Genomic DNA, 14,908 nt, shown 5'->3' with positions numbered 1-14,908 from the left:
GATGAAAATATGTAACTAATCAACTAGTGATTTCTTATTTTTCTGAAATTCTGTATTATTTCTACATTTTTTCTGCTTTTTTTCTTTAAATAAACATTACAATTTACGACAAAATATAAAAATTCAATTTTAAAGACAAAATATTAAGTACATAGACACTATCCATACTTGAAAGTTAACAGCCCATTTCAGTTTACCATGCTTAATTACAAGATGCCATGTTGAAGCACAAAGACATTTTAAAAAATCTAAAGAGGTACAAGTGGTTAACTGAAAACCATACAACATGTGCACTTGAGTAGAGCTCCACCTCAGATTTGTCATTTCTGGAAAATTTGTGAAGAAATATTGACATCAAACTTCTGTATTGGTTATCTCTTAATGTCTCCTTGGGATTTTTAAAGTAAACTTAGATTTAAATTGTCTGAAGACTGATGCTTTTTCTATGTATTTAACAACAAACATGGATTGCCATATTTCTCACATTGTTAATACACATAGGATCTCTGCCCAGTGAGCTCTTTCAGATAGGTAACAATGATCATGTATGCTGAGAGTATTCCCATAGCACATAGGATTTATCTCTTGTGTGAGTTTCTTCATGTATTTCACTTACAATCTGGCTGCTAAAAGTGTCTCCAGTTGCTTACATAGCCAGTGGTTCTTCCCAATGTGAATTCTTTCATGTGTTTTGCAATGACTGTATGTGGTAAAACCTCTGCCACATTGTTATATACATAGGGTTTCTCACCAGTGTGAAGTCATTGATGTATTTTACAGTATCCATGTGTGGTGAAAGCTTTCCCACATTCTTCACATACACAGGCTTTCTCAACAGTGTAAATTTTATAATGAATTGGACAATGAGCATTTCTGCTGATACCTTTCGCAAATTCCTTACCTATATAAGTTTTCTGCCCAGTGTGAAGTTTTTCACGCATTATGCGATAAGTATGTGTGCTCAAACCATTCTCATGATGCTTATATACACTGGTTTTATCTTGAGTGTGAACTTTCATGTTGTTTACAATGTCCATATAAGGTAAAAACGTTCCCACATTGCTTATACATATGGTTTCTCTCCAGTGTGAACTGTTTCATGTTGTTTACAATTTTCAGAATTGGTAAAATATTTTCCACATTGCTTACATATATAAGGTTTCTCTCCCGTGTGAATTCTTTCATGTTTCTTACAATCTCCCCGTGTGTTAAAAGCTTTCCCACATTGCTTACATACATATGGTTTCTCGCCAGTGTGATTTCTTTCATGTTGCTTACAATGTCCAGAGATGGTAAAACCTTTCCCACATTGCTTACATACATAGGGTTTCTCTCCCAGTGTGAATTCTTTCATGTTTCTTAAAATCTCCCCGTGTGGTAAAAGCTTTCCCACATTGCTTATGTACATAGGGTTTTTCTCCAGTGTGAATACTTTCATGTTTTTTACAATCTGCCTGTGTGTTAAAAGCTTTCCCACATTGCTTACATACATATGGTTTCACTCCAGTGTGAATTCTTACATGAACCTTACAATATGCACGTGCGTTAAAAGCTTTCCCACATTGCTCACATACATATGGTTTCTCTTGAGTGTGAATTCTTTCATGTTGCTTACAATGTCCAGATGTGGTGAAACCTTTTCCACATTGCTGACATACATAGGATTTCTCTCCACTGCAATATTTTTTATGGATCTGAACATTGTGGTGTGTTTCTGCTTCTTTCACATTCACATTACCTTCTGCAGTACCAAGGAATACTTCTTTACACTGACTCCAAGATGTATGTCCATAGGGTTTCTCTAGCTTTTCATTTCTGTAAAGAAAAATATCACATATTGGATTGATAACCTTATTACTTAGTTTTTATTGAAGAGTTGAACAAAACTGTTTGCAGTCTCACTGTTTGAATCCCCACTTCATATGTTTCACTTTTGTATTTCATTAACTATTTCTATGAGCAGCATATGTAATCATTGTCTTTAGATTTCTTACTGTTTATTTTCACTTTGAAAGTGGTATTATTTACTTATTTTGTGTTTCTTTGTGTTTCCTTATATTAAATAAAAACAGAAAAATTCACAGTGAAATGGGTCTCAGTTTAATGACTGCATTAATGTCAAGTGCTGTTTTTAATGGCTGCTCAGAAATTCTCACCATGAAGCAACAGAATGGCCTTGTAAGATATGTTGAAAACAACCATTCCCAAAAGACTGGTACACATTTGGAAATCTTAGAATTTGGTACCTTTTGAAATGCAGAATATTTAGCTTCACTTTGGGCATGGGTATATATGTGTATCACATAGAGATCATTGTGATATGATTCCCCATCACAATCTCCCTTCTGTCCTTAACCTATAGTTCCCTTTTCCATATGGTTCATCTTACTTTTCTCTATTAACTCTCTTTCATTTCATTCCACAATTCATATTTTGGTTTCGCATCTAAAAGAAACCCTGTGACCTTTTAGGTTTTATAACTGAGCTATTTCACCGAATTGATGGGAGAAAGCCCCATCAATTTCTTATGGCAAATGACATTATATTATTTATTTTTTGACATTATTTAACACATTTTTTTTTCTTTTCCATGCTGGGAATGAACAACAGCTATTAGCATAAAATCTATAGCTTTTTAAAATCTGTTTTAAGAGATTTTCACTGATTATTAAGCTGTGAAGTTTGAACTTGAATTTGCCATTCTGCAAAATCTGATTCCTAGTGTGCTGGATTTACAAGAATGCACAACCACAGAGGGTCTATTAACATTTTCCCTCTCCACAAATCCAGTGATAGATAGCTAAGATTCTTCAAGGCCTGATCTATTATAACTTGATCTGCTTTGTATATGATTAAGCATGTATCAGTATTTTATGCAGATTTTGAATTTTTAAAAACTTATCCAGAACAAGTGTGGTGGGATCAACTTCTAGAGATAACTGCATACTTTTATTCAGAATGAATGCACTTAACATTCTGCCAGCCTACTTAGAATTTTAATCAGAGTGGCTGATTCTCTAGAGCATGGCTTGGAAACACAAGCAGTCTGTTTTATTTCAAATTCTATTGCAAACAGCAATTTTTAGATAATGAATGTGTTATATTCAAATGTATACATGGGTAGAAAAACTGAAGGGAGAATGTCATAACTCAAAGTGTGTGCCTTTTGTACACATCTATATGCAATGATATACATTTTCATGATTTAATTCACTCATTATACATACCGTAGCTTATACACCTTGGGAGAATATTACTGGCAGTAAATTGAATGGTACCTCATTTCTTTAGTGGTCACTTTTCTTCTTCTTTCTTCACTAATAACTCAGGAATATTCCTTCTCCTTGTGAGTGCAACTTACCTTAAGTATCTCCAGTAAATCTTGCATTGTTTTTCAGCTTCCTGGATATCCCCAAGTCCTCCTGAATTGTAGACATAGAAATACCAGCGCTCATTAGAATAATACATACAAATTAATAGATTTTGTTTAGATTTATGATATAATGTGTTCAGGTCTGAGCTATTTTTAAAAATATATTCACATTGATTTTAATGAAACAGCACTGATGAGCGACACACAACATTCTGACAGCATGAGTGACAAAAGTATTTCATTCTTACCTATTGCAGCCATGTTCCTAAAGGTTTCACCCATCACATCTCTGTAGAGGTTCTTTTGGGATGGACTCAGCAAAGTCCACTCCTCATTGCTGAAGTTCACAACCACATCCTCAAGGGTCACCACCTCCTAAAGGATCATACATATATTTCTCACATGAAGGTTGAGACACCAGGTTTGTGATATCTTAAATTATCTCCTACAAATCTGAATCAAAAGCAAAGTGTGGTGGTATATATCTATAATGCCAGCACTCAAAAGGCTGAGGCAGGATGGTTTCAGTGAGTTCAGGGCAATTCTAGGCTTCATAGGGTGTTGAAATCCAGCGGGTATACATACAGAAAGCTTGTTTCAATAAAACAAAACAAAATTAAACAAATACAACCAAACAAAACAGCTGAATGAAGACTGATTTATTCAAATTTAAATCCATGTCTTGGTCATTAATTTTGTGAATATACACATTTTTGAAGACAGCAAATTTGATGATAGATTGTAACTCACTGCTAATGTAACAGTGAAATAGGAGCACTGATTCTTGTGCTGAGTCACTGTAATATTCCCTGTGTACTGTCTCTAATGCAGAGCTCACAGTGAGAAGCCTGCAGGACCAGCATCCACAAAGCACAGAGTTAAATAAATATCCCATCAATCAACTAGGAAGCCAAGCAAGCACCTCCCTTCCCTAGTAAGTGGTGGCAATGTGGCAGACTGTGGCCCATCCAGGGTGCAAACCAGCAGCAGCTCCTGAGATCCGTGCAACGTTGGAATTTAGGACACTTGGAAGGCAAGCAAGCACCACTTCTCCCTGGTAACTGGTGGCAGTCTGGCAGATTGTGGCCCTTCCAGGGGGAGGACCAGCAGCAAGTCCTGAGCTCCACACCATGTGGGAACTTAGGGCACTGTGAAACCAAACAACCAGCCTGTCTCCCTACTAAGCATTAGTGAACCTACTGGATGCACGGCCTAGAATCAAACATCCCACTTCCCTACCCCTCTTCTCCTGTCACCCCCCACCCCATTAGCAAATGGGAACCAGAAATCTGAGCATCTCCTGGGAAGCTGAACATAACAAATAAGGGGGACTTATTTCTACTATTTCTTTGAAGGCAAATATTTTTATTACTGTTTTGGTCTATTCTGATTAATGGTATTGCTCTATTCAATATTCTGTTTTGATAAGTACTATAATGTTCTGTATTTCATCTCATTTTGATATATGTGTTTGAAAGAACAACTATTATAAAGATAATAAAACATACTGTGATACCTATTACTGTTATCCCAGTAACCTGTTGTGAAGTTCTGTACCAATTTCACTGTACAATCATAGTTGGCCTTATTCTGTGTTGTTCTGTTGCATTTTACCACTTTCAAAATTTAAAAAAAGAAAAAAAATCTCATCAATCACTTTGATAGGCTGCAGATAATGTCTCTTCAAATCTCATTCAGGCCAGTGAGTACTTTGTTCTTAATATACTTCAGCAGCATTTTGAAACATGAATTTGGTTTCATAGAACAAAACATAAATAACACCCAATATGGTACACAAATAATAACTCAAATGTTAGTGGAAAATGCTGTTTTTAAAAAATAAGTATATAAAATGGAACCAGGCCCAAGCTGTAATTTATAGCTCACTGTCACGAAGCGATCACTTTCAATTCAGATATAAGAAATGTATCTTGGGAGGCTGGTGAAGGAGTTCTTCCTTGAATTTGGGGCTATCCTAAGTTACAGAGCTGTGTAAAATAGAGAAACCCTGACTGAGACACTCCACAGACAAAGTGAAAGCATAAGAGAACTTTGGTTTGTTTTTAAAAATTATAACCATATAATATGCAAAAATTCCAACAATATTCAACACTTTCTGAGATACAATGTGGATATTTTCCATGCAACAAAGAAAACACTTTCACAGTTGGGTATTTATCTCAGTGGCATGAACACCTGCCTGGAAAGCATAGGTCATGAGTTCGATCCTTGGTACAAAAAAAATCCAAATTTTACCTTCATGACACTGGGGCATAATTAGAGATAATCCAAATTAGATCTCAAGTATGGAACACAAAATTCATGGATTGATAGGGATGTGAAATACTGATTGTTGCCAGAGCTTGTGTTGATCACCTCAAGGAAGCAATGAGAACTCAACTTTAACTTCACACTTACTCTAAGAACAACCTGACTTTCAGTGAAGACCCTCTTTGTTGTATGTCCTGCTATAGGCTTCCTGCATCCTGTCAGTCACTTGCACATCCTTTCCACACTCCTCTGATCCATCCTAAGCAGAAAACTCTTCATGCCTAACTATTGATATCACTGCAAAATTTGTTTAGAGCTTCTCCTTTACACCACTTAATAAAGTCCATTGCAGAGCATTTCCATATTTAAACTGTCTATGACCAAACAAGCCACTAAATCAGCTCTTAATTCAGAGATGACACGCCTATTCCTTTCCATTCAGAAGGATATCACGTGTATATGTCCATGCAAATGCCTAAATTTCAGCATTTTTCGATGAGAATTTAACAGGTAGCCCTTTCTGGAATTTGTCCTTCACAAATTTTTACCCTATCCTTGATAACACTTTCATATTTGCTTCATTTTTGTCAGACTTCAAAACTCTATGGCTGTTCTCACAAACCTAGTCTGTGAGCAAGGATGCCACCTAAATAATTAAGTATGCTCAGAAATTATTTTGCACTGATCTGTATAATACACAGTTCATGATTTGTTTGGGAAGCCTTTCTCCACTGAGGCACACTACTACACATCTATGAATTCTCAGGACCTTTGTCACTACCTGTCATGAGGATGGAAATATGAGAACATACTATAAATTGAGAAGATCACTATAAATACAAAAAAGCCCAAGTTTAAGTTGAGTCATTGTGGCTATGAGGCCCTGCATTACAGTCATTAATAAACTTTGGACTTTCCAGATCTGCTACTCTGAGGAAAGAGAGCATAGACCTAGCTCATTACTGCTCTACAAGCTACAAAAAGCATCATAGTCAGGGTCTTTCCAAGCTCCTTCCAATGCCTAAGATTGTGGAGTTACCAGGCCAGCAGTGAATTTCAAAGATGATACTTGAGTCTACTGCTGTCATAGTGAAGCTAGGATTCTGGGGACCCCAAATCACCCTTGCCAACAGCAAGAGGCAAAAGGGACAGTGAATGACCCAAGGGCAATGCTGGAGGACCTCAGGAGCTGAAGCTAACTAAATACTTGAGGCTCCAGACACCACAACTACTCCTAAATATTTCTAACTGGTTTCACCGAATCCACCCTATCTCTGGGCTCCCATGCACAACCTCACCATTCCATGGCTCCAGGGTCTCTCAGGTTCTTTGCTAATCAGGCCACAGGACATCAAAAGTACTACATGAGATCCAGCAAGCATTTTGCTACCACTATTGCACTCAGAACAGGTAAATCATGCTGAGACATGGGAAGAGACAGAAGTCACAGCCAGCAATGGTCCACCAGATTGGACAGTTCATATAGCCTGCCCCTTCATCACTGATTGACTCCTGCTCTACTGCCCTCTTTCTGAGTCAAGAATAAACAGAGAAAGGAACTCCTCCCTGCAAGAGAGGATCCCAAATGGTAGACTGTAGTGCAGAGGCTTCTGGAGCTGCCATTCTTCTACAGTGGTGAACTCAGCTCGACAGAGGAGTGTTTGTATTAAAGAGCTTTACCTCATGCTTTTAACTTTCAAATCCATTTTATTTCAAGGAAAAAACAACACATCAACTAAAATTAAATTTCAAAATATGTGAATCAGGGGGCAACACTGGTATATACATTGCGCATTGTCATCCCAGATCATTCACCCAGAGCCCAACACATCTGTAATCAATTTTCCAAACAGTACTGTTACAGGCACCTGAGTTATTTAAATACTATTGGCATGAGACAGAGGTAGGTCCCCCAAGGAGCCCATTCAGGAGACCAGATAGCTTGCAACTATGGGCAAGACTGACACCTCATGCTATGGGTCAAGGCTGAAGACAAAGGATAAGCAAATTCCTCCATATCCTAAGGATTGATATTCTAAATAGCTCCCTAGAACTCTGAGGAAGTCAGGAGTCACCATTCAAAGAAATGTATATTTATCCTAAAGACTGACATTCTAAATAGTTCCTCCCATCCTGATGACCTCAGTAGTTACCTTCCAAACCCCTAAGGGAAGTCACTGCTGCCTAAGAATGCCTGCTTTCTATGTGACTCCCTTCCCCCTTTGTTTCCAATTTAATCAACTTTACATGAACTTATTGGCTACCATAGCTCTGTCCCATTTATGCCCTTCTGCATTGTGAGTTCCTAGTTTTCCCCACCTTAAACTCATTTCACCACATGATTTTACTCTATAAAGGTCCCTAGAAAGGACAGTGTTTGGCAATCTGCAAAGGACTCCATCTCTCTCTCAGGCAGCTTTTTTTTCTCTCAATAAGTATATTCTTCTCTTAATCTCTGCTGTTCCTAAAATTCATTCTTTGACCTTAGAGAACAAAAACTCATATAAGACATAGTAGACCAGGAGATTCATTCCGCTATAGCAATATTAGTATAAACTTTTCTCTTTCTTGAAGTCAGAGAAAACAGTAGTAGTTTGTATTACACAATGTTGAACTCACCTTGGCAGGAATACTTGCATTGAAGGCCTTTACCCCTGCCTTTAAGTGCTGCTTCTTTTTCTGATCTGTAATTTGGTCACAGTATCTACAATGCATTAAGGAAATGACTCAAAATATTTCTTATGAATGGTTTACTACCAGCTGTGGAGGAAGACAGATAGCAAAAATTCTTTGTTTTGATTTCTTCCTTCAAACCGAAGCATGTACTTCAAAGAGTTTTGCCCTAGAAACAATTACAGGACCTCATGGTGGTAGTTCAAGGTGGAAGAAGGTGAAACCAGGGATACTTACTCATATGGCCACTTCCTCTTTTTTCCTTGATTACAACTTCCTTTTTCTTTCCCAGGGGCCTAAAGAAAATTCCCATCAGCTACTTGCAAGACCTCAATGTCCCCTCCAAGCACCACATCCAAAAGTCACAAATACCCCATAACCCCATAGTCAGTCAGAAAAAAAAAAAAAAAAAGCTAAATTCTTGGTGGCTGTGGGCTCCTCTCCACATTCTTTAAATAAATACCAGTTTTACATTTCTTATATTCTGCTTCTCTACTGTGCTAATTTACCTTCTCAGTAATCTCAGTAATCTAAACCACTTTAAACCTATCTCACCACATGATTTTATTCTATGAAGTCCCTAAAAAGACAAAATCCTTTGCTGAAGGCTCAGAACCCACACTGTTTCTCTCAAACAGAAGCTTTGTGATAGGATTTTTGGTATAGTAAAGAAGAGACTATAAAGTCAAGGTGGCCTTTATTCTTAGAACGTGAAGAGAACCCCATGACCACTGGGGATCTGGCTTTTTCTTCTGGAAATATGTGGGGGCACACATATAGTTTTTGACTTGGGGGGTGCTTAAAGGTGGCATTGCTGATATGCAAGTAGCTGATTGAGATTCTTTTCTGGCCAAGGGTAGGTTGAATAGGGGAGAGGAAAGTGACTTCCAGGTAAAAGTCCCCTGGTTCCACCTCCCTCTTCCAAAATGTCCTATTTAGAGCCAAATACTTTCACTTTCTTTCTCTCAGTAAATATATTCTGCTCTTCAACTCTGTTGTTCCTAAAATTCTTTCTTGCACCTTGGAGAACACAAACTCATACCAGACATAGAAGGTCAGAAATTTCATTCCACTTTATCACGGTATGGCTGCATGTGTTTCTAACTCAGCTGCCTGTAACTTTAAGAATTGTTTATCAATTTGACTTGGAGTAATTGTAGCAAATAAAATGTTCTTAATGGATATAGGGAAATATATCATTAAATTGAAAAAATGATTATCACAGTTTTTCTAGCTAGCATCAGCCAACATTATCAACTTTCAAGTATCTGGGAAAACAAAAAATAAAAACAACTCAGAAAATAGCAACCTATAGGGGACAGGACATCATTCACTGTAATTGTCATGCTATCTGCAGGTATTTCGCAGACCACAAAAGAAACATTGAGCCTATTAATTAACTAGTATCAGTTTCAATAAATGTGCTCACAGCACTGCATCGTTGACAACTGTGAATTTTTTTTTGTATGAGGGATTGAACTCATGACCTTGTTCTCTCCATTCAGCTCCTGGTATCACTGAGCTCAATCCCCAGCTCCAACAAATTTAGATACTAAATATGACTACTAACAATGTTTAATTTGCCATTGACATATTTAGTTATAAATTTTGTAAATTTACATTTTCACAAATGAAATTATTTTCTTTCCTTGAAGTTTAAATTACTTTTGTTTATAGGTACCAGGGATCAAAGTTACAACCTAGCACTTTCCAGGCAGGTATTTCTGCCTGCTGAGCTAAATCCCTGGCCTGTACTAATGAATATTTTTAAATGTATAAACATCACTTTATTCATTCAAATACTATTGTGATTTTAGCAAAGGATGTCCATGTAGACAGAAATTGATATACAATCAGAGAGAAACTGGAACCTCAAAGAGTCAATGTAAAAAACTAAATACAACAATCACTGCTACAGGCACAGCTGAAGAAAGCCAGACCTGAAGGAGAAGATGCAGTGACCATGTCTACATACTCCTGAAGAGAAAAACAACAGCTTGAAATGTACTACAGTTACCACCACATCCTCCAGGAAGTGCAGATAGGCATCAATTACTATACTCAATGACCAGAACTGGACTATTGTTCCCACAAAATGCCTTGGCTCTTTCCACATACCTTTTCTGGCTGATTTGTTCCCCTGCTGAATAATATTAGTTAAGAAGCTATAAGCTTATAGTTTGATTGTAGTCTGAGACCCACACTGTATCCACATTGTGACTTTCCTGTATAAATGACCTCTGTCAATAGGTCTGTGGCCAAAAAACCGAAGACCACTCCTTAAAATTCAGGGCTATTCTTCTCTCTTTTTTCTAAGAAAATTTTTGAACTTCTTTTGGTTTGTGACTTCCTTTCCCAATGCTGTGAGCCATTAAACTTTGTGCATTTGACATCAAACAGGGCAGAATTATATTTCTCTTATTTCAATTTAAATATGAAATGTCTGCTAAAGGCCATGTTACAAAGCCTGGATTTCAAGCTCCTTGTTTGCCATGAGCTTAACATTTCCATGAGCTTTTAGAAGTCCTCAGTCTAGTGAAGTGCAAATGCATTGGAGGAAGGAGGTCACAGTTGTGCTGTAGCACAATAGGTGCCATTCCGAAGTCTGTGTTTGTAACTGTCTCTTGGATGCTACTACATGGCATTCCTTCCTCGGCATCATCATTCAATAACTCCCATTTTGCATAAGTCAACTTTCACTCAGCTCTATTATTTTTTTTTTTATTTAAGAGGAAAAAGAGAAAATCACAAAACAAACCAAAGCGGCGTAAGGGTACACACAATACAGAACTACAAAACAAAACAAAACAAAACAAAACAAAACAACCTCAGCTCTATTATTGTTTTTTTTTTTAATAGTCTTTCTGTTTCCTTGGTTGTTTATTTTTTTCCTTTTAGTTTTTTGATTTAAAGACATAATCTCACTTTGGAGTTCCAGCCAGCCTTGCACTCACTATGTAGGTTAGGCTGTCCTTGAATACATGGCTATTCTCCTGTTTCAGCTTTTTGATTGCTTGGTAAAAGAGGTGGCATTATAGCACATGGTGTTTGTCTTTTTTCTCCTCTCCTTTTCACAATTATTCTTTCATTTCAGTGGCACTGTCATTTAACGCTGGTGTTTGCTTGTGTCAGTAAAAGTTTCTACAGCTTGAGTTGAGTTTGTGAACAACAACATAGGGAGCCAAGCAACCCAATTGAGAAATGTGGAATTTCATTAGCTGGTCTCAGGACCACTTGTATACAGAACTCCTACCCCCATTTCAAGATCTAAACAACACGCTTTGAACTGGAAAGTCAGAGATGTTTTAAAAGATAGAATCACAAAAAGAACTGTTGGAAACCATTTAACTAGAATCTTATAATAATATTTGGATGACAACTGTATTCTGCCTCTTTTGTTGAGCAGGTTAAATTTTTTCTTTGTGTACAGCTCATTTTGCTTTTCTCCTGGGACTTCTACCCTGAGTGAGTTTCCATTTTTCTGGGTGAAATACAGGGCACTAGTTAAATGCAAAGCTCAAGATGGCATCTATTATGACAAGCTACAACACAGCTAAGTTACAAGCCTCAATATTTTCTAGGGTAAAAACACACATATCTATAATCCCAGCACTCAAGACGCTGACACAGGAGTGCTGCTTTGAGATTAGGGCAATTCTGCGCTCCATAAGGGGTTCAAACCTAGCTGATATACATAGAGAAAACAAAACCAAACAAAACAGACTGATTTCTTCAAATCTTAGTTCCTTATCTTGGGGATTAATTTTTTGTATATACACATTTTTTGAGACAGCAAATTTGATGCTATATTGCAACTCACCGCTAATGTAACAGACACATAGGAGCATTGATTCTTGTGCTGCGTCACTGCAAGAGTCGCTGTGCACTGTCTCTAATGCAGAGCTCATAGTGAGAGCCTGCAAGACCAGCATCCATAAAGCACAGAGGCAGACAAGTATCTCATCAATCACTTTGATGTACTACAAATGATATCTCTTCAAATCTCAGTTAGGCCACTGAGTCCTTTGTTCTTAATATACTTAAGCATCATTTTGATATTTGAATTTGGTTTCACAGAACAAAACATAAATAACATCAAATATGGTACATAAATAATAACTCAAATGTTCATGGAAATCTGCTGTATGTAAAAAACTTATAAACAATGAAACCAGGTGCAAGCTTAAAATTATAGCTCAGTGTCAACAAGTGATCACTTTCCATTCAGATATAAGAAATACATCTTGGGAGGCTGATGCAGGAGAACTGCCTTGAGTTTGGGGCTAGCCTAAGTTATAGAGCTGTCTGAAATAGAGAAACCCTGACTGAGACACCCGACAGACAATGTGAAACTTGAAAAGTGACTGCATAAGACACCTTTGGTTTGCTTCAAAAAATTATACCCATACAATATAGAAAAATTCCAAAATATTCAACATTTTCTGAGGAACAAGGTTGATATCATCCATAATATACAGAAAGCACTTTCAGAGCTGGGTATTTAGCTCAGCAGCATAAAAGCCTAACTGGCAAGCTTGAGATCATGAGTTCGATCCTTGGTACAAAAAAAACATTCAAATTTCACTTTCATGATACTGGGTCATAGAGCTAGTCAAAACTAGATCTCAAGTGGAGAACACAGAATTCATGGGTTGACCGGGATGTGGAATACTGATTGTTACCAGAGCATTGTTACTCACCTCAAGGAAGATATCATAAGACAACTTTAACTTCATGCTTACCCTAAGAACTACCTGACTTTCAGTGAAGACCCTCTCTGTTGTATGTCCTCCTATTTGCACACTGTGTCCTGCTGGTCACTTCCACATCCTTTCCATGCTTGTCTGATCTACCCTAAGCCGGAAACCCTTCATGCCTAAACTATTGATATCCCTGCACAATTTCAATTTAGGGCATCTCCTTTACAGGAATTAGTAAAGTCCATTACAGAGCATTTCCATATTTAAACAATGTATATGATCAACCAAGCTATTAAATCAGCTCTTAATTCAAAGATGACACCCGTATTCCTTTCCATTCAGAAAGATATCACTTGTATATGTTCATGCAAATGACTACATTTAGGCATTTTTCAGTGAGAATTTCACAGGCAGCCCTTTCTGGAATTTGTCCTTAGCAAGCACACTTTATCCTGCCCTTGATGACACTTTTATATCTGCTTCATTTTTCTCAAAATTCAAACCTCTATGGCTGTTCTCACAAAGATAGTCTATGAGCACATGTGTCACATAAAGTATGTTCAGAAATTCTTTGCACTGTTATTTATAGTACACAGGAGTTCATCCCGTGTTTGGAAAGTTCCTCCACTGAAGCACATCACTACACATCTCTGAATTCTCATGATTTTGCCAACACCTGTCATGAGGTTGGAAATGTGAGAACATACCATAAATTTAGGCAATTCCTATAAATACAAGAAAGTACAAGTTTAAAGAGTGCCGTTGTGGATATGAGGCCCTGTATTACATTACATACATTTATAAACTTTAGAACATCAAGATTGCTGATCCCTGGAATGAGAGCAGAGACCAAGCTCAGTACTGCTGCTCCAGCTACAAAATGCATCAGAGTCAGGGTCTTCCCAAGCTCCTTCCTCTGCTCCCTATGGTGGAGGTGCCAGGGCAGTAAAAATTTCAAAGATGATACTCCAGTCTGTTGATATCATAGTTAATTCAGAGTTCTGGGAACACAAAATCATCCTTGCTCCCAGCAGGAGAAAAAAGGGAAAGTGGATGACCCAAGGCCAATGCTAGAAGACCTCAGGAGCTGAAGTTAACTAAATACCTGAGTCTACAGATACCAGAACTGCTTCTAACTACTTGTAACTGTTTTCTCCCCTATTTCTGGGCTCCGATCCAAAGCCTCACCATTCCGTAGCTAGAGTGTCTCCCACGTTCTTTGCTAATCAGGCCACAGGACATCGAAACCAGTAAATGAAATCCAGCAAGCATTCTGCTCCCAGTTTTGTATTCCAAACAGGTAAACAATGTCTACACACCGGAAGAGACCCAAGAGACCTCCTGCCATGGCTCACATGATTGGACATTTCATATAGCCCGCCTCTTCATCAGTGATTGACTGCTGCTCTACTTTCCTCCTTCTGAGTCAAAAACAAACAAGGAAAGGAATTCCTTCCTGCAAGAGAGGATCCCAAATGATAGACAGTAGTCAGAGACTTCTGTAGCTGGTTGTCTTCAACAGTATTGATCTCAGCTACACAGAGGAATATGTGTACCAAATTATCTTCCCTCAGCTTTTTATTTCCAAATCCATTTCATTTCAAGAATAAAAGGAAAAAATGAACTAAAACTAAATTTCAAAACATGTGAATCAGGGGGCAACACTGGTATATATATTGCACACTGTTATCCCGGATCATTCACCCAGAGCACGAGACATCTGTATTCAATTTTCCTAAAACTACTATTGTGTGGAGCTGAGTTAGTTAATTATGATTAGCAATGAGACAGGGCTAGGTCCTCTGAGGAGCCCATGCAGAAACCCAGATACATTGCAACTATGGAAAAGATGGACAACTCCTGCTATGGAAGATCAACAAATTCATCCATA

General features: G+C 37.7%; 1 protein-coding gene across 1 annotated transcript; it reads right to left on the bottom strand.

Moving 5' to 3' along the window:
- Positions 1-965: 965 nt before the first annotated feature.
- On the bottom strand, positions 966-14,321 carry LOC134474700 (zinc finger protein 431-like). The gene is made up of 4 exons (XM_063243224.1): positions 14,206-14,321; positions 3,622-3,748; positions 3,362-3,422; positions 966-1,815 (listed from the first exon to the last, which is right to left on the bottom strand). The coding sequence occupies exons 1-4, from the start codon at positions 14,287-14,289 to the stop codon at positions 1,314-1,316; spliced, it is 774 nt and encodes a 257-aa protein (XP_063099294.1). The 5' UTR covers positions 14,290-14,321; the 3' UTR covers positions 966-1,313.
- Positions 14,322-14,908: the final 587 nt, after the last annotated feature.

This window comes from Cavia porcellus, unplaced genomic scaffold, assembly GCF_034190915.1.
Source record: "Cavia porcellus strain 051 isolate PalLab524CR breed Dunkin Hartley unplaced genomic scaffold, mCavPor4.1 scaffold_35, whole genome shotgun sequence".
Lineage (NCBI taxonomy): Eukaryota > Metazoa > Chordata > Mammalia > Rodentia > Caviidae > Cavia > Cavia porcellus.
Note: the sequence above shows the minus strand (reverse complement) of the source record. Positions and strands in the feature narration are given on the sequence as shown.

What these genes read in the sequence shown, in the direction of transcription:
- LOC134474700 (XM_063243224.1), bottom strand. Translation starts at nt 14,289, where the DNA reads ATGCTTGCTGGATTTCATTTACTGGTTTCGATGTCCTGTGGCCTGATT. An exon ending in GACACTCTAGCTACGGAATG is followed by an intron (nt 3,749 to 14,205) that starts GTGAGGCTTTGG and finishes ATGATCCTTTAG; the next exon opens with GAGGTGGTGACCCTTGAGGA. An exon ending in ATTTACTGGAGATACTTAAG is followed by an intron (nt 1,816 to 3,361) that starts GTAAGTTGCACT and finishes TTTTCTTTACAG; the next exon opens with AAATGAAAAGCTAGAGAAAC.